Here is an 18,466-nt window from a genome sequence, read left to right as displayed (position 1 = left end):
CAAAGTCGAATAAGAGTTGTTATCGTGAAGAAATCACTCTTCTAATTATAAATAGAATTTCTCCATCGATACATTCCCATTGAACGAATCAAATACGTATCCATAAAAACGCGCCTTGAATTTATTGTGAAAATGTTGGTTGTAATGACGTTTGATGTAAGATTGTGTGCTATTAAATAGTTGAGTTTTTTTACATTCATTCAGGCATCAGAAAATGATGATATATGGACGTTTGGTTTGGTCAAGCTTCTTGCTGTCATGTTTCGTGAAGGAATGCAAGTGTTCATAATTTTCAATCCTAATATCTGGTATCAACTAAAGACCCTTCCTTCACCAAATCACGATCTCAGTGCCACGAATTTAATTTAAAAAAAATACGATTTCAATTTTCCCGATTTTGATTTCACATATAGAAAAACAAATTAAACGATTTCAATTCCACGATTCCAACGTCACAAATTCACGATTTCCCGATTGCAAAAATGAAATCGTGAATTTGAAACTTCACTACGGGTTTTTCGTAGATTGTTCAACGATATCTTAAAGGTGAAAACACTAGATAAATGGAACATGGGATGTTTATCGTTATTGTTAAAAGGTAAACACCGTTTATTGAACTGTTACCATGAACAAAAAACGTATCAGCAATCAACAGAAATTTGAATTATTATTAAAAAATAATAATTGTTTTACACATTTCAACGAAAATGTGACGACCGTCGCACAAACTCCTCGGCAGATGGTATCGGATATAAACAGCATGTTTAAAATTTACTCTGACAGTCATTCATTTAGGAGCTATGCGTTTCCATCCAGATTGGCTATATACTCCTTACCAGTGTTCAAATTACAAATATTTGGCAAAACAGGGAATAAAATTGAATGATTTAAATGTACCGTAACAATTAATTTGGTTCATTTTAATAATAACAACATTATATGTTTTTAGGCTTGAGTCTAGTCTGTCTTAATTGCTCCTCCCAACTTTCATCGCGCGAATGCACTGACGTCACGACCTGTGCTCCACATGAGGTAATACCTGGATTATCTTACAATTTTGTTCTGTCGAATCAACATGTGAAAAATATTAATGGTGTACTTTTTATATATAATTTATGTACTGTGTTGTGTGTGGAGGTTTGTGCTGTTGTTCCATGTAGTTCGTGGTTGTTTGTTTTTGTGTTCTATGTCTTTGGCGTTTACCCTGTGCCATTAAACGACGGGGCTTATGTTTAAACTTTCGGCGGCTGAGCTTGTTTCTGGAGATTACTTTTATATAAAAAAATAAATTGATATGTTTTGAATGGTGCTCTTAGAATAATTCTGCTATTCAGTTCTCGTGTTGTCTAAACATTAGATCCCATTTATGCTTGTTCTTCTCTTCATTGCAACTATCAATTTTATTAATTATACAGTTCTATGTAGATAATGTTATTTAACATTGTGCACGCATTTTGAAATACGTTTATTAGGTTTGTTTTGCCGACTACCCGTCCACCACAAACGGAATCAGACATGTGTATGGATGTCGGAACGCAATGGTATATACACTATTATAACTCATTATCCCCTAAATTTACGTCATATCTTTTTAATTTCTACTCCTTTAAAAACACCTCTCTCGGTTTTAGTCAGTACATTTGTTAATACTAACGACTAGAGAAATAAACTCTTGTTTACCCTAGTCCTCTTGAGCTCAAACATCAAAAGCGACCCGTAAAGTTCTTCATATATTAAGAAATTCAAATATTTTGGTAGGACCGATATTTGTGTGTCAGTGATGGTAGTGGAAACATTTAATACTATATTTTAGGCCTATTCAAGTAATTATAAATGTAGTTATTGTGTTCCAGCAATGTGGTGTCGCCCTTGTCGGAAAGCGATCAAACAGCGACTGCACTCAATGCTGCAGGAGTGATTTATGTAATGCCAATCTTTGTGGAGAGACAGGCCTCCCAAATACCTTGGGACCCGTCTGCTACGCATGCGGGGAACAGCCTGACTCTGATTTGTGCAGCAAGGTCCAACAGTGTGGCAGGGACGAGGTATAGGAACATTTTATGAATACTTGTTTCTTGACTTCAAAATTGTTAACAATTAAAGCAGTTGCTCTTTTCCGATGGCTTTCAATGATTGTTCACATGGCAATTGTTTAACTATTTTACCAGCTTTCTGAAGAAAAAATGAATAGCTTTCACAAAACAAGATCACGTTTCTTATGTCATAGGTTTGCGAACTTCTACCAAGCATTTCTTTGGCTTCACACAGACGGATTTATTCAACAGGATGCCTGAGAAGAACAGTACGTTACTTAACATTTCGCTACTATCATTTACGGTACAATATGGTTCAACAATATAGCCACAAACAAAAAACCTTTTGCATTGAATATGGTGATTATTATTTGGTCAAGGCACATGCACAGTCTTTTATATAATTAAACATGTTACCTACGTGATTTTATTTCTATAAAAGTGTACAATTAGATGAATTTGGTTTATTCAACATTCTGCAATTTGCTAATGCCAATGGTTTGACTGATTTGTTTAAGGTATGCGAAAGTCGGTTAAACGCAATAAACAGTTTAAATTCAGGTAAGACCGCCAACATTCCCCACCCCGGTCCACATCCCGACATCCCATACCATTATTTAATACATTATTGTTTATAGATATTTGTCATTTTTTGGTTGTTTAAGTTTTAAAATAAAATATGTGAACATTGAGAAATTGAAAGGCAAAGAAGGAAGTACCAAGCATGAAAAAAACATTCATTACTTTTAAACATATTCTGAAATGCAATTTAAATGACAACGGAGGGACGTTACCGATTATTACCAAATGATGGTGGTCATTTTAATGGTTAATTGGATAAAATATATTTAGAAACAAGAACTGTACAAGGTAAGTATTCATACTCAATAAAAGTGTAGTTGAGTTCTCTTTACTGAACAAGCTTGTTGAAACAGAATCATTTTGCTATTAAAATGATTGTTCCAGGTAATGCCTGTGGTACTGAATGTTGAGATTCCAATTTGTGCAATAAGGCTATCTGTGACCACACAAACAACACAGGTGAGTGATGTTCTGTGCTATTATATCTGTAGTCTGGTACATGAAATCAAGAATGCAGTAACTATACCCGAACAAACGCAGACAAAATATAAACATCAAATAGTTATACAATATTATATAGTCTTTTTTATATTAACATTTAAACCATATGTGTAAGAGGATTGGCGCAATACTCGTTACGTTGCCTTTGACTTTAATTATTGTGATTTTTTCGGGCTTTCTTTTAGTTCTGAATTACTTTCGTAACGATATTTAGCAGGAATTTCGATATAGATTGAAGCAAACGGGTTTCATGTCTTTTTATAATATTTATATCAGATATTTGTCACCCGAATCCCTGTGTGCATGGAAGATGTTATTCAAGTCCTGAAGACTACGTGTGCATTTGTGACCAATCATTCTCGGGGAAGAACTGTGACATCAGTACGTCAGCAGTGACGACAATAACGCCAATTCAATGTATGTGATACTTGCAGTGACCTCTTTCACAATATCTTCAGAATAAATTTACATGTACGTCGTTTGTGGCGTCACACTTTCATGTTAGGTCACTAACTCAAGCATTTCTGATAATATCTTTACCAGACATTGTGGAAAAAGTATATCGGCAATGTTCGATAAAAGTAAAAATGCAAGCAAAATATGCCTCATGGAAGATAGGGAAATAAACTCAAGAGGTATTCATTAAATGTACTATATTTCGATAATGATAAGGTCGATCATTTTTTTTTCAGACAGATTTATGTAGTTTTATCTTAATAGGTAAACTATGGTTTTTTGTTAGGACATCGCCATGAAAATCAGGTTTGGATATTCCCGCAACGATAAAGGATTTAAGACTTAATACATTGCCATTTTCGATTTTATTTTAAATTCGTGGTTGAAATCAGATTAACTTGAAGCAAATAGTTGGCAGGAAAGGCGTCACTTGAAGAATTAAAGTTTTAGTTCGACATTATATCTATATGGAAATCGAGACCTTACAATATTTTATCGTACACTCGTTGATAAGGTGACCCGTAACTGTGTGGTTCAACAAGTCTTACTCTTGGCACACATGATTCTGCTATATGTACTGTGTGGTTCATCAAGTCTAGTTCACCGATACAGTACTGAAGGCATTAATGATTTTGTCATACGTACTGTGTGGTTCATCAAGTCTAGTTCACCGATACAGTACTGAAGGCACAAATGATTTTGTCATACGTACTGTGTGGTTAATCAAGTCTAGTTCACCGATACAGTACTGAAGGCACAGATTATTTTGTCATACGTACTGTGTGGTTCATCAAGTCTAGTTCACCGATACAGTACTGAAGGCACAAATGATTTGATTATATGTACTGTGTGGTTCATCAAGTCATATTTACACCTCAACTTCCATTCCTTAAATGAACTGCCTTTCGGCAATTGCGTTTATCAATCGATGAACGCAACATCTTCGGATATGTTCGGATCGTAATTCATTGCATAACAATATACATGAAAGCTATTGATCTTGTTATTGGTTGTATTGTGTCTGCAGGTCCCGTAAAATATAGATCAACATTTTTAAAAGTGTAAGTTTATTATATTTTAAATATAATGGTACCAGAAGTGTTTCAATTTTACGTTTTAAAGTGATTTCAAGTGGTTGATCTTTTCCCGCGTTATTGTGACGTCATTTGAAAAAAAATGTTTCCGGTTATAGTCGGGTCGTTCTATTTACAGAATGGGTAAGAACGGATTACTTAAAGGTTTTCTTAAATGAAATGAAGAATGTTTTTAACAATACTTGAATGAAATAATGAACTATTGGTGTAAATATAAGGAATGAATTGCGGGGTTGATGTCATTATCGGGGATATGAACGCAATTGGGTTGGTCAAAGTACGCGTGGAGTCCTTCGGACTCCACACACATTGACCAACCCAATTGCGTTCATACCCCGATAATGACATCAACCCCGCAATTCATTCCTTAATTGTTCACCGACACCGTGCTATTATAAGCAAACTAATCATAGCTGAAGGAAAAAGAAATAAACCTTACAATACAATAAAAAAACAAAAAAAATATTATTTGAATACAATTATTATACGTATGTTCTAACTGCGAGCGCATGCATTTATCAAATCAACTATATATATCTAAAATTGTTGTTACCTTATTAAAATATTTTATTAAATTATTTATTAATTATTATATCACATATCAAGTTTTATTTTCGTAGCTCCATGCAACCCAAATCCGTGTAGTAATGGTCAATGTTATAACGGCGAAACGGGCTACATGTGCGTATGCGATCCCACCTTCTCCGGTAAAAACTGTGATTTTGCTATAACCACGTTACAAACAACCACAACTGCCATGCCAGTAGGTACGTTTTTCTGATTCATAAATCAAATAGTTATTACTAGATAAAAAATTACATACGGGCAATTCATGTGATTCTGTTGCAAAAGCTTTTAACACATCAGCACATAATAAAGGCATATCGTGTGTTTCATATTACTACAGAACCAATCGTTCTAGTCGTAAATATATCTTTTTCGACTAATAAGTTGACACAGCATAATTTTAAAATTCGCTCAGACAGTGAACAAAATAACTAAACAGCAATTTTACTTAATCTTAGTTTTAATGGTGATTTTCACCGCAAATATCCGTTGACGAATGCGGTACTTGATAAAAATGACATATCTTGTGTATATTTGTTTTTAGATAATTGTCATCCGAATCCCTGTGTCCACGGTTCGTGCTTCAGCAGTCAAACGGATTCTCGCTGTATTTGTGATCCCTCTTACACGGGAAAATCATGTGATACTGCTGTCATCGCTTCTAACACGTCAACACAGAGTAGGACATATTGTGTGTTTTACATTATTATAGAACCAATCATTATAGTTGTAAATATTCTTTTTCTGTTTATAAGTTAACAAGAATTGATATGAATGCGTTAAAACTCACCTTACCTCGCGTATTAGATGGATTCAAATATTAAAACAATGATTGTTTATTTACATAGGGTACCCCTTATCGATCGAGCATTAATTTTGAACAGAAGAATTGAAGATCTAAATGTCTTCAAAATAGACATACATTATTTTGTTTAGAATGTTTGAGTATATTTGTGTAATCTTCAAAGTCATGCATTCAATTGAACAAAACTGGTTATGTCTTGAGTTTGATTAAAGTTGGCCAAAATATTTATTGGTTGGTCATTATTTATCCGAAAATGAAAATGAACAAATGATATCATTTAAATGTGCAAACTACCCTTAAGATAACTTACCTGTGGAAAACGTATCCAAGTGTAATACAATTGGCTACATTATTTTAAAAGCAATCTACAAATGTCAATTGCAAGATCTAATTTAAAAAGGGAATAAAATATAAAACACACCATAATTTGTTTGGAAAAGTGAAGAGTAAATATGACCAAAGAGCGCTTGCATACAAATTAATACCGTTTGAGAGTGGGCATAAGTATGCTATTAATGTAAGGTGTACAAAGAAATAACGTTCACTCCATCTGTCCTGACATCATGTTTTAACCAGTACTTATTTTTTTATTGCACCCTCCCCCAGGAACAACGATTTTCTACTGTTATTTTTCTTTTGGGTTTATCTTTTCGGTAGTTTTTTTGTCCCGCCAAGGGAGTTAGTACCCTGTTGCTATAGGATGCTCTTGTTTAGCATTGGTTTATACTGATTTATTTTACCTCGATTGTGAAGCCAGCTGAATGCCGAAACGTTCACTCTGGAGTCAATTTCCGGAAAATTAGAAACCATTACTGTGTCCATGAGATAGAACCCCTGGTGGGAAGCAGTATTTGAACAAATATTTAACTTACCGACCCTGTGGTTTAGCAGTGAAATAGGAAACAAAGTTTGTATAACGCAAAAAATCAACAAAAGACTTTTTTCGAGGAAAGCGACTTAGGAAATGACAAAAATATATATGAAAAATAAGGATTGAGGTTAGTTAGTAACCTTATTGTTGTCTTTTTTCAGCTACAGTGATGTATTGCCACTTTAGTTTAGACCTATGTGGATGGACACAATCAGACAAGGACGATTTTGATTGGACTCGACATCGAGGGACCACTTCATCCCATGGCACAGGGCCCGACGGCGACCACACGGACGCACAAGGCATATAAAGAACGCTTAATATACGGCTACATTATCCGTCCAAAATGCTTTTGTTTTGAAAAAACAAACAAATGTAATATAAAATATATCTAAACATTTTGAAACTTGTATAGGTAACAAACTATGAAGAAAGAGGTATAGGAAATATAAAAAACACGCCATTTGTATCAGAAGCCAAGCTCGCTCGTCTACTACTAAAATGTAATGTTAAACGAAAACAAAAATATATTACTATTCAATTTTTATTACCATTTTTTTTACAGCTTTACTCTTTTCAGGACAGGGGTATTACCTCTACACAGAGTCGTCTTCTCCAAGACACCCAAGCGACACAGCGGACCTTATCTCTCCGGAGCTTCCAGCTAACACAGCCGTCTGTCTCAAAATGTTCACGAACATGTACGGTATGACCGTCGGCTCTATAGACGTTTTGGCCAGGGTAAGGCGTGTTTTATAACTCCTAAGATACAGATGAAATCATCGTAACATTGCCTCACCGTTTTGAAAGATTGGCAACGTCTGAGTATATCTACGAGTGCAATATTGTAGTTGAGATACATTTTTACAAATTCATAAAAAAACAACTAAATTTTGCACCAGCACAGCTCCCCTCCCCCATCCAATCCCACTTAGACCAGCTTTGCTTATGCTACCATAAAACTCTTCCGAGGAGTCGTATATGAATAATTGCTCACTGATTGATACTTGTTGGGGCAAGTGCGAGACTTGTATCACGTTTACAGGTTTAAACACCCAGTGAGTTCTTGCTACCATAAAATTCTGTCCTATCACGAGTGTCACGACGGAAAATATCACGAGTGTGTATGTATGATTTAATGTGTGTTGTCTTGTTGTCTTGTAGCGTTTTTTCTCGTGATTGATGTGAAGCCTTTATCATTTTTTTTCGTTAAACAGGAGCTTTATGAAGTGTATACTAATGCAGAATTCTTTTATCACTCTTATAAACGCACTCCTTCATTTGTTTCACAATATACGACTATGCATTGAATTGAATAATATTTCTTTAATATTTTGAAAGAGAACCAAAATACTTAATTGTAAAATTGTTTCGCTGATGAAACAACTGTACAGCAATGAAATTAAGTAGTAGTAATACATTATTTACCACAGGAGCAGTCAACAATTCAAACGAAGACGCTGTTTAGAGGCGTGAAAATCTAACATTCACTTAACTAAGGACAAACAACGTCACCAAGCATAACAGACGACACATTTTTAATAATTAATGTTTAGCGCCAGGAAGGATGAGCGATAATCGGAACTCCTCTGATATTTTTACATCGAAAATTAACCTCGAATGTATGCCGGTACATTAGAAGAAGTAGTGCGCAAAATGTATAATAATAATAATAATAATAATAATAATAATAATAATAATAATAATAATAATAGTAATAATAATAATAATAATAATAATAATAATAATAATAATAATAATAAGTTGAATTGTCCTAACTGATTCCCATTGGAGTATTGCATAAATGATTAATATCCCTTAGAGTAAAATCCTTAGGATAAATTGAAATATCTACGCGATGTATTTGCGGCTTAATCAATGTAAATAATTCTGACATTGAAAACCGTCCTTAAACATCTGCGGTTAATTTCGATGGATGATCTCCTAAGGAGTTCCGATTGAATTAGCAAAACATGAATTCAAACGATAGAGGACGTCACAAACTAGTTAGTCAATTGTAAATGACCTATCCCTCCGACAAAAGAGCAATATATATCAGCGACGCATTTCTTAATATTATCCCGTTTTAGGGCAGCAGTGAGCCAAACTCAAATCAGTTGATTGCACACTTCATCCATGCAACTCCAATGCCAGTTTGGGTAGAGCGTACTGTCAACATCCCGGCACAGCCATCCACATTTAACGTCATCATCCGTGGCACGCAAGGCACAGGTTTTCAAGGCGACGCAGCAATTGATGACATCATCATCTACGAGGGACAGTGCTAGTCGTTTTAATGATCTCTTTTCGGCTCAATAAATTCGAAATTAATCAGATATTCTGTTAGGAATTGTATCCACTACATTAGGACGTTCTTGCCGTTGGTTCGATATTGAATAATATTGACTGTTCAGTAGTCGAGTCATTTTGTACATACGCAGGTTTGTTGCTGTTAACGCATATTTTGTCCTATAGGTCTGAATAAATATGTATTCGACCCGTCCACTTATTATATATTATATGTTATTATAGCTTATTGGTTCACTTATTTAACCATGACCTTTGAACTGTATTTTCGTAGAGAAAACTTCAAGTCGTGTTTGAGGTTCTACACGTTCTAATGTTTACTTCGTGCAAGGCATATGCATATGGAATAACAAATATGTAACCTTAACTAGTCAGCAAAAACACGATATCACATTATCATCAAATGTAAAAATATATACTATTAAGCCACTGCATTGATAACAATTCCAAGGAAAGAAAACAAAGAAAGTGATCTTTGAATGCCAATATGAAAGTAGGGGTAAAGTTTCGTAACAAGTTGGCCCAATCTGTTACACCTGCGGGGAACAGCCGGACTCTGATGGGTGCAGGCTCATGCTTAATAGTCTGCTTATTCCGGCTGTCAAGTCAATAAACTTGAGCATGTCCCTTAATGCCATGTATTATCTGTAGTAGAAACACCATTACGACGGTCAACTAGGAACGAAATATAGCACGTGACAAACTCAAAGGTTGAGAAATAGCAATAATCAATCAGAGCGTATTTAAGCAATTACCTCCCTTTGTATGAATATGACTTAAATGTAGATTATGCATGTAAAGGTATATGCCATCTCTTGCATTTTGCATAAAATAGCGCGAATTGGATTAAGTTTGCATTCAAATATGAAGTAGTTAGCGAATAAGGAAATTGCAGTTTAAAAAATTATTACTTCATTTTTTCTTATCGATTTTATGTAAATAGTTTAATGACTTACTACCTGGCAGAATTGGTGACTTAAAGAAGGTGGGTTTTAATTTATAACTTATTTTTTTTAATGTTATTTGTACAAAGCTGATGTGAACAGCAAAGTTACTGATCACCATGTTGATTCGCCAGAACATCTAGCCGCTGATTTGTCTTTGCTACCGTCCGTCCGTCCCCATTCGGCAGATAATATAATTGCTGCTTTGTCTTTCTGTCCCTATTCGACAGAGCAAATGGTTGCTGCTTTGTCTGTGTTTCTGTACAACCGTCACCATTCGGGCGTCCGTCCGTCAACAGTACATATGTCCGTCCCCATTCGGTCGAGGATATAAAAGCTGGTTTGTCCGTCTTTCCGTCCGGCTGCCTCCATTCGGAAAGCATATTATTCCGCTTGTCCGTCCGTCCGTTTTCATTTCTTTGGTTCATTTGGGGTTTATGCAAGTTATAAAACAAATAGCAAACTGCAATCTTTATTTACAGATATTAGTACCTAACGGAAAATACCACACTATTGTCCAAACACAAAACTATACGAACAAAATTGACAGTGGAATTTGTAGTAAAATTCTTTGGTCATCGAATGTGTGTGTATTTACTGACAAATGAAAGTTTGTTATGTGATACCTACCTTTTTACGGTACACTAAAACTGAATGGCTAATTCACATAATTCATTCTATATCATTTTTATAATGAATACATTTTAGCCGATTACCAATTACCATTAGTATATTATATATCGACTTGCGTATACAAAAAATTATACAGTTTCAACTTGAATGACATTTATGAAACATATGATGTAAATTTGTTCAAGAAATAGATATATACATTATCATTCAATTCATGTGTTTTGAATATAGAGGTTTGAAGGAAAAACGCCTAAATCCCTGGACGTTTTTTAGTATTTAAAATTACAATCAAACATGTCCACATGTTCATGCCTTTAAGGACGTTTCCGCTTTTACACCACTTTATATCCACGAATTTGTTCCAATTTCTTATAAACGGTCAGCAGTTTATTTACACCAGCGGTACATTATTCTTTGAGTAACACACTTAAATGTTTGGGGCAAGGCAATCAGCCAAAATCTAACAACGAAATTGTTTAAAGACACAAAGATTTGAGCACTGCAGACACACAACTAAATACATACAAGAAAACACCACAACCGATTACAACGATATTATACAAAAAATAGTTTATCAAAAAACGTTAGGGGTATAACTTTGAAAAAAAATATTTCATATTTTAAAATTGTGTTCACCTATAAGGTGAAAATCACATATCTTTCTCTTTCTTGGGTGCAGCTTCAATGGCATAGGTTTTTTTCAACCTCCTGCTCCATCAACGTGAGAAGTTTCGACTCTCTTGTTCTTCTATCAGCTTGCGCCATCTGGTCAATAGGTGTGGACAAGAACTCGTAGTCTCGCTGCAAACGGATATCGTTGTCGCGTATGTAGACAAAGCATATGCCCCCAACAAGATTCCAACCCTAAAAAGATATATATTGGCATAATGTTATACAAGATACAAGATACAAGAATCTTTATTTAAAGTCTGGTATGTGTAAACAAGAAACAATAGCTCAATGAGCTATTTTCCGACATGAATAACAAACATACATAACATATTAAATAACAATAACAATGAGCTTGTGACCTGGAAAAATAAAAGTATATATGTTAAAAAGAACTCATATTGGAGCATGTATACAAATACAAATAGGAAAATAGGAGCATCGTGAACAGTGATAACACCAACAAGTTTCCCGGTTGTACGGCCAGTCTACACGCGCACGGTTCCACCAGTTGATATGCCACTGTAAAATGGTTAGTAGTTTCAAGGGTAATCATATACATTGACGTAGCAAACTTGTAAGTAGCAAACTATAGAATGAAATAGCAGCTTTATACATCAATGTGTAGTTTAAAAAAATCAAACTTACAAATAATCTAGCATGATAGGAAAAATACGTTGCAAGTATTGCTTATAAGAGGTATGATATGTATCATGTTATTTTGATTTACACCGATTCACGTAAAAGAATGTTAATTGAAAAAAATAAAAAAATAAAGTCGTAACATAAACAAAATACTTGCCGAAAGAAAAACACAAGTAGTTGTATGTGTTCGACAGATGTTATATAAATTTAAACAATCATAATTAGATATAAGCCCATGTAATTTGATTTAATAAGTTGTTATTTTGCCAATGAAGTCCGCTGAAATCTTTTATGGTATTTGAATCCTATATCTTATCCAGTGGGTGTAAGCCATCCCACTGAAAACAAAACTCCTTTTCCGTTAAGACAAAGGATGGATAAAAGATATTCAGTGCATTTCTATGTTTTAAAGCAAAAAGGTTTTATTGACACATAGAACATTTACAAGAGGAACCTGTCCAGGTGCGCATCAGCTAATTCCCAGGTAGTTTTGGGAGATCCTTATTTCCTTTGGGAGGCTGTTCCATACCTGACTGGCCTCCGAAAGAGTTTTTTTCCATATTTAGCTGATTTTACTGATGGAACGTCTACACAGTTTCGCATCTCAGATTAAAATTTTATGTCTTAAAAGATACAAGGTTTTGAACATATTCTGGTGCGATAGCCTACTCAAATGTAAGGTTGGCAATTGATCCCTATGAAGTTGATTTTCGTAAGTTGAGGTGTAAACATTAAAAAACAATTTTTAAAACTCTGTATCGAATCTTTTCTAATGTTTCTGTGTTGGTCTTGCTACACAAATGCCAAACAACAGGACAGTAGTTGAAATTGGATTTGATAAAAGATTTAAAGATGATAAGCTCATTATTGGTTGTCAAAAATTTGCTTAGTCTTTGAAGAATATTCAATTGCTTAGCAGCTTTTTTGCACAATTTAGAAATCTGGGCATCAAAATTTAATAAACTATCTACCTCAAAACCTAAAAGTTTCACTTGCTCTTCACAAACAATAGTGTGAATAAGTATATTACTAAATAAGAGTTATAGAAATATGTATTTGTATGTGCATGCATGAAAGAGTTACATTATATAATGTTTCTAATGCAATAAAAGTGCTACCTCGTCAATGTTTGTGTCGCATTTGTAGACATGTCCTACCATACTTCATATGCTTCCTTTTTAGTTCGTATATTTTTAAAGCATCCCTATGCTTCATACCAAGTGTATAACTAAGACTACTGTTTTCGTACTTTATATTGTATTGTATATTTTGATATTCTGCAGGATGTGTCTCCCAGATTGTGTTAAATAATACTAATGAAAACCAATATTACCTTTTCAATTTCAAGAATGCAGTTTTGGACCATTCCGTTCAATTCTGTTTTCATCTCTTCTGGCATTTTTGCCATATGTTCGGGACCAAGATCGGTAAGAATTTCAGGAAGGGTTTTGCCATTCTCAATAAGATCTTGTGCAACGGCAGCCATGGACGACCAAAATTCGATAATTCTCGTCAGGATTTTATCAACTTTGCAAAGATTTTCCTGTACAACCAAAAGACACCTTGGATCCCCTGCGGACACTGCATCATAAGAAAAAAGATTTCCGACCTTAAAATATACGAAATATTTACGCAATGTGGTATTGTTCTATTACTGATTATGAAATTAGGCCCATTGTCCACCGAAAGACATTAAATCTTTATTACAGCATAGTACATACTCGCACGGGTAATTGAGATTACATCATTGTGTAAACGTTTATTTTTACATGCGCCATATGTTTAAAAACAACATAGTTATCATTCAGCTGAAATTACCATGCTGGGAGCACATCGCCCTCATTTTATGAACGTTATTAATTGCCTCTTTCTTTTGTTCGATTGTTTTCTTTCTGTGTTTCTCAAGCATTTGTCTTTGCCCGTCTGCATCGCCTGTTGCGTCTTTGTACGACTTCTCGAATGCTTTGAACTGTTAGATATTATAATAATAATACATATATACGAAATCATTTATGTTATACTAAACAATGTAAATATTATAAAATAGTACCTCTTTGTTTTAACAATTGTCTTCATCGTTAACTGTTTGATGCTTGGAATTGAAGGTCATACAAGGCATTAAATGGAATATTTGAACTGCAACTTGTACCTCAAACAAACGCCTTACTTTATCAGCTTGTTATCAAAAAATCTAAGTGTTTTTACTTAAGAAGATTCATGGTATAATATTACCGGTATTGCAAACCGATAATAAAACTTGTTAAAAAAGACCAAAGGGTTAATGAAACATAATATTTCAAGGCTCTGGTATGCAACATTTGGCATCAATATTTGAACAACTTCTAAACGATCCAAACCCTGTTATGGAAACAAAAGTCAACACATTATCTTATGATACAAAGTCATAGTTGATAACCAGGAACTCGATTATCAAAATGTTGACAAACTTGTTGATGTCATTATATCTGGATTTATTTCTACAAAACACGTTATTCAGTGTTTAAATGAAACAAATTTTCTGTAGCTTTTTGCATAAATATTTTAATGAAAAGAAAACAATAGTGAATACGTATTCACCTCATTGTTTTCAGCACACATTTTTAAACAAATCTAAAACGACTTCAACCTTTTACAGAAGATGTGGTATCTTTTGATAAATCTGAAGTACGTGTTTAAATAAGCATGAAAGTTAAATCACTGAATCACTAAATATAAATTCCTGACCATTTTGCCAAACAGAATAAATAACTGAATTTAAAATTCAGCTTTTGGTTACAATGTTTGTCCCTGTGGTTTACAAAGTATAATAATCATACGCTGGTATTCTAACTGCTTTTTAATTACCATCCATAATCCGTTACCTCTTCAAGGTTTGATTCTCTATTCTGTTTGTTGGACATGTAATTGTATATCCATTTCCCGGCTGCGTAGGCAAGGCCTGAGGCAGCAGAAACCCCAGTGCCGAGCTTAACCCCTGTAAAAACGGCTGCAGGTGGAGTCCACTCCTCTTTGTCGCTATTCCCTGCCATTTTCTCACCTGCTTTCGCTGTCATGTAAAAAGTAGCAAATAAAACGTCATGCAGGTAGCACGAGGTGTCATCCATTTTGTTATATCTGAATTATTCAATAAGGCCTACAGGTCTTAATAGAGAGCAAGTTCTGTTAATAATTTGTTTTGTCCATTTACCTTTTGTTGCATTGATATTAGATCTTATGAATGTGCAAAGTTGAGTCGTTGTTTTAATCAAGGACGTACGCATAAAAAACGGTACTTGCAGTTATAACCGGTTACCTTACTCGACCTTGGGTTATGAGTCAAGGTGTTATCTTAAAAACAAAAGGCGTGAGCTTGTTTTGAAATCTAGGTAAGGACTTAAACCTTAGAAGGATATACATATTTAGCTATAACAATAACACAATTCGGCTCATTGATTATGTATAGGTCTACATACATTTTAATATGTAAACTTCGTCCTGTCTCTCCACTGCTTTGTCAACATTTTCTATACAGGATTCTGCCATCAATTCAGAATCTCTAGCTGCTTTCTCTGCAAGAACGGCATTTTTGAAAGCGGTTTGCATATCCATTTCTAGCTTGCTCTGACTTTTTTCCACCTCTTTCTTTACTTTGAAGGCCTCATTGTAGTCATCCGAAACTTTCTGTTGTATGTCCTTGTATCTAACAGAAAGATAATCATTTTAACAATCAAGAAACATAATATTTACAGTTGTATAATATTTATCAATATTATACCTTAGATAAATGTGTCCCTTCTGTATATTTAAAGTCGATCAGTCCGTATAACACTGTATTTTGATAAAAGTCCAGTTTTATGACGTCAGCGGTCCATATTATATTTTTGGCCGGTCCGGACCCCGCCAAAAATGTAATATGGACCGCTGATGTCATACGACCGGTAAGTGCGGCTTGCTATTTTCACAACGGCTCAATTTAACACATCTAAAGCGCATTAAAACTACACACAACTTCGGGCGATATGGCATTATAAGGACCTGTCAGTCAGCCCTCGAAAGTCAATGGACCGAGGCGTAAGCCATATACACATTCGGGGGCTGACCAGCCGGTCATTATAATGTCATATGACCCTCAGTGGTGTGTACTATTTCTTAAATATAGTAAAGGAACTTTAAGGAAAATGAAATGTTAGCAATTCTTGAAAAATTACTTACCCCAATGCATATGTTAAACAACTCTAGTTCATTCAAATATATATATATTTCTAAAATATTGGTTCAGTCCTGTTAGAAGTTTTCCAAAATCAATATCCTATTTGCCTAATTGATTAACACTTGTAAACATACAATAGAAACGTTTGTAAAATAAAATGGTTTTTCTATGGAAGCAGGTAATAATTCAAAAGCAGTTACGGTTTGCTTGACGCTGTTGATTGATAGTAATGAGCAGCGCAAATCTGTAACTGGCTCTCGAAACGGCTTTAGCGGTACAGTATGCTATTTTCAGGAATTGTTCATACATGTTCATTAATACAGAATGGACGAAAATAGTCAGCATATAACGTCAGTTTTAATTTCAGAATCGTATTATTTGAAATAGCTTTCAACCCCTTCAGCATGTGAATATTCAAACGATAAAATATCAACGGATCCTAACTGTTTTAAAATAATACAATTTATACAAACCCTGTTCGGAGTTTCGTTGTCTCTTCTTTCATCGCAACAGCGTTTTCTTCAATTTGTTTGAAAGCTTTTTTCATTAAAGACTCGTTCTGAAATTAATTAATTGTGAAAATGCATATAAATTATCCTGATTGGATATATAACTTATTTAACGTATATTATAACTTTGCATGCAAGATAATCACGAGCTATAGACATGTATTATGAAGCATAAATGATTATTGAATGAAACAATTTAAACTATGTAGGTTTTTGTCCAACATTAATATGACGATCGTCCTTTTACTTAACAAGTATTATTTAACTACTGATCAAAACTTCGAATCTTGCATGTCTTAGTTTTTCGCATAAATATTCATAACAGAAGAAAATCATTCTTTGTATTTGTATATTTTGTCTTCTTAAGCTTGTCGTCCTACAGAAATTCAAGGTCAATGCGATTTGAATTACAGCCAACAAAGTATAGGAAATTGTTCCTTGCACAAAAATTGAAAAACACAAACAGATAAATGTTAAGTGCTTTTGAGTACTGTATAAGCCATGTTATGTTACTATAGATACCTGGCTCCGCGTATGAGTCAGTTCTCTAAAACTATTTGCCTCTTATTTATTGCATGTTCTTGTTATGCAATACTTAATAATTTGTTTTCGTCGCCTGCGTAGAACATACATACATATATATATATATATATATATATATATATATATATATATATATATATATATATATACAAAAAAAACCCGCGTCATTTCGGTCATTTCGAATGCTTTGAATCGCATGCCCTTATTTATATAAAGATCTTGCATTTCAAGAATATGCATTTTTGACATTATCTGCATTTGCCCAAGGACGTCTTAAATTTATTAAATACAGGAAATTGCAACAGTACCATGACCAATACAGGATTCGGTGAGCTGTGCGCATCCCCCGTCAAATTTAATTTTTCATCTCAATATGATAGCTCTATGCCGTGCAATTATTATCGTGCGGATAAAGCTCGTTTTTTATTTAAATTATCTTGGTAGCTGGTATATCATAGTCTGCATCAACGGTATTTGAAATAACGTGCAATCAATAACAGAACATAGAGGGCATTTTATACGTTTACCTGATTATATCTTGATTATTTTATAATTTCTCCATAGTGCTTCATAGTAAAACTAATGACAATATTTTTCTTTCTTTCAAATAACCGTTCAGAAAATAATTAACGTTGCCTTATAATAGCAGGTAAAATTAACATACCGTTGGAAAATCCGTCTCCGCCATAGTTATAAGTTTAATAGTTACAACACGGTGCGCATACCATTAAATAGCATTGCTTTATTTTCGGAAAATCGGCTGATCGTTTTAATTGTCCAATACGCTAATAACAAATGTTACAATAGATCATTTTTTTATTTGTTAAACTGATATGCAAAGAACGACGCAATCTTCATTGTAAATTTTATTCGCTAATCAAAATACAAAATGAAATTTCCATAAAAGGTGAATAAATTTAATGCCACACTTTTCTTTTAATGTTCATTGCCAGATTAAAGGGTCTACATCAAATTTAAGAAGCTTTAAAAAAATTAAAGAAAATTGTGACCTCCTTGCCTGCAAATTAAGCATTGTCAAAAATGATATATTTTGAAGTTGTATAATCTTCTTACACGTTGATATTTTTATTGTCATGGTCATCATTTTTTACCAACAT

The 18,466-nt window shown here is 34.0% G+C and overlaps 3 protein-coding genes across 3 annotated transcripts; 1 reads left to right on the top strand and 2 right to left on the bottom strand.

Moving 5' to 3' along the window:
- The first annotated feature begins 3,398 nt into the window (after nt 1–3,398).
- On the top strand, nt 3,399–9,215 carry LOC128223732 (MAM domain-containing glycosylphosphatidylinositol anchor protein 1-like). Its single transcript, XM_052933081.1, has 5 exons — nt 3,399–3,533; nt 5,287–5,433; nt 7,071–7,211; nt 7,490–7,650; nt 9,000–9,215. The coding sequence occupies exons 2-5, from the start codon at nt 5,346–5,348 to the stop codon at nt 9,195–9,197; spliced, it is 588 nt and encodes a 195-aa protein (XP_052789041.1). The 5' UTR covers nt 3,399–3,533; nt 5,287–5,345; the 3' UTR covers nt 9,198–9,215.
- A 1,769-nt stretch (nt 9,216–10,984) lies between these two features.
- LOC128224233 (uncharacterized) lies at nt 10,985–13,683 on the bottom strand. The gene is made up of 2 exons (XM_052934027.1): nt 13,441–13,683; nt 10,985–11,657 (listed from the first exon to the last, which is right to left on the bottom strand). Exons 1-2 carry the CDS (start codon nt 13,591–13,593, stop codon nt 11,475–11,477), a joined length of 336 nt encoding a protein of 111 aa, XP_052789987.1. The 5' UTR covers nt 13,594–13,683; the 3' UTR covers nt 10,985–11,474.
- A 228-nt stretch (nt 13,684–13,911) lies between these two features.
- LOC128214601 (uncharacterized) lies at nt 13,912–16,857 on the bottom strand. The gene is made up of 4 exons (XM_052921166.1): nt 16,770–16,857; nt 15,560–15,786; nt 14,969–15,153; nt 13,912–14,076 (listed from the first exon to the last, which is right to left on the bottom strand). The coding sequence occupies exons 1-4, from the start codon at nt 16,841–16,843 to the stop codon at nt 13,912–13,914; spliced, it is 651 nt and encodes a 216-aa protein (XP_052777126.1). The 5' UTR covers nt 16,844–16,857.
- Nucleotides 16,858–18,466: the final 1,609 nt, after the last annotated feature.

Source organism: Mya arenaria, chromosome 2, assembly GCF_026914265.1.
Source record: "Mya arenaria isolate MELC-2E11 chromosome 2, ASM2691426v1".
NCBI classification, from domain to species: Eukaryota; Metazoa; Mollusca; class Bivalvia; order Myida; family Myidae; genus Mya; species Mya arenaria.
This window is presented reverse-complemented; position numbering and strand designations above follow the sequence as displayed.

Excerpts from the sequence above, each read along its gene's own strand:
- LOC128214601 (XM_052921166.1), bottom strand. The coding sequence starts at position 16,843 with ATGAAAAAAGCTTTCAAACAAATTGAAGAAAACGCTGTTGCGATGAAA. Across the intron at positions 15,787-16,769 it reads ACAACGAAACTCCGAACAGG|ATACAAGGACATACAACAGA; the intron begins GTTTGTATAAAT and ends TCTTTCTGTTAG. Across the intron at positions 15,154-15,559 it reads CGAAGTTTACATATTAAAAT|CGAAAGCAGGTGAGAAAATG; the intron begins GTATGTAGACCT and ends TTTACATGACAG.
- LOC128224233 (XM_052934027.1), bottom strand. The coding sequence starts at position 13,593 with ATGGCTGCCGTTGCACAAGATCTTATTGAGAATGGCAAAACCCTTCCT. Across the intron at positions 11,658-13,440 it reads GCATTCTTGAAATTGAAAAG|GGTTGGAATCTTGTTGGGGG; the intron begins GTAATATTGGTT and ends ATATCTTTTTAG.
- LOC128223732 (XM_052933081.1), top strand. The coding sequence starts at position 5,346 with ATGTGCGTATGCGATCCCACCTTCTCCGGTAAAAACTGTGATTTTGCT. Across the intron at positions 7,212-7,489 it reads CGACCACACGGACGCACAAG|GACAGGGGTATTACCTCTAC; the intron begins GCATATAAAGAA and ends TACTCTTTTCAG. Across the intron at positions 7,651-8,999 it reads CTATAGACGTTTTGGCCAGG|GGCAGCAGTGAGCCAAACTC; the intron begins GTAAGGCGTGTT and ends ATCCCGTTTTAG.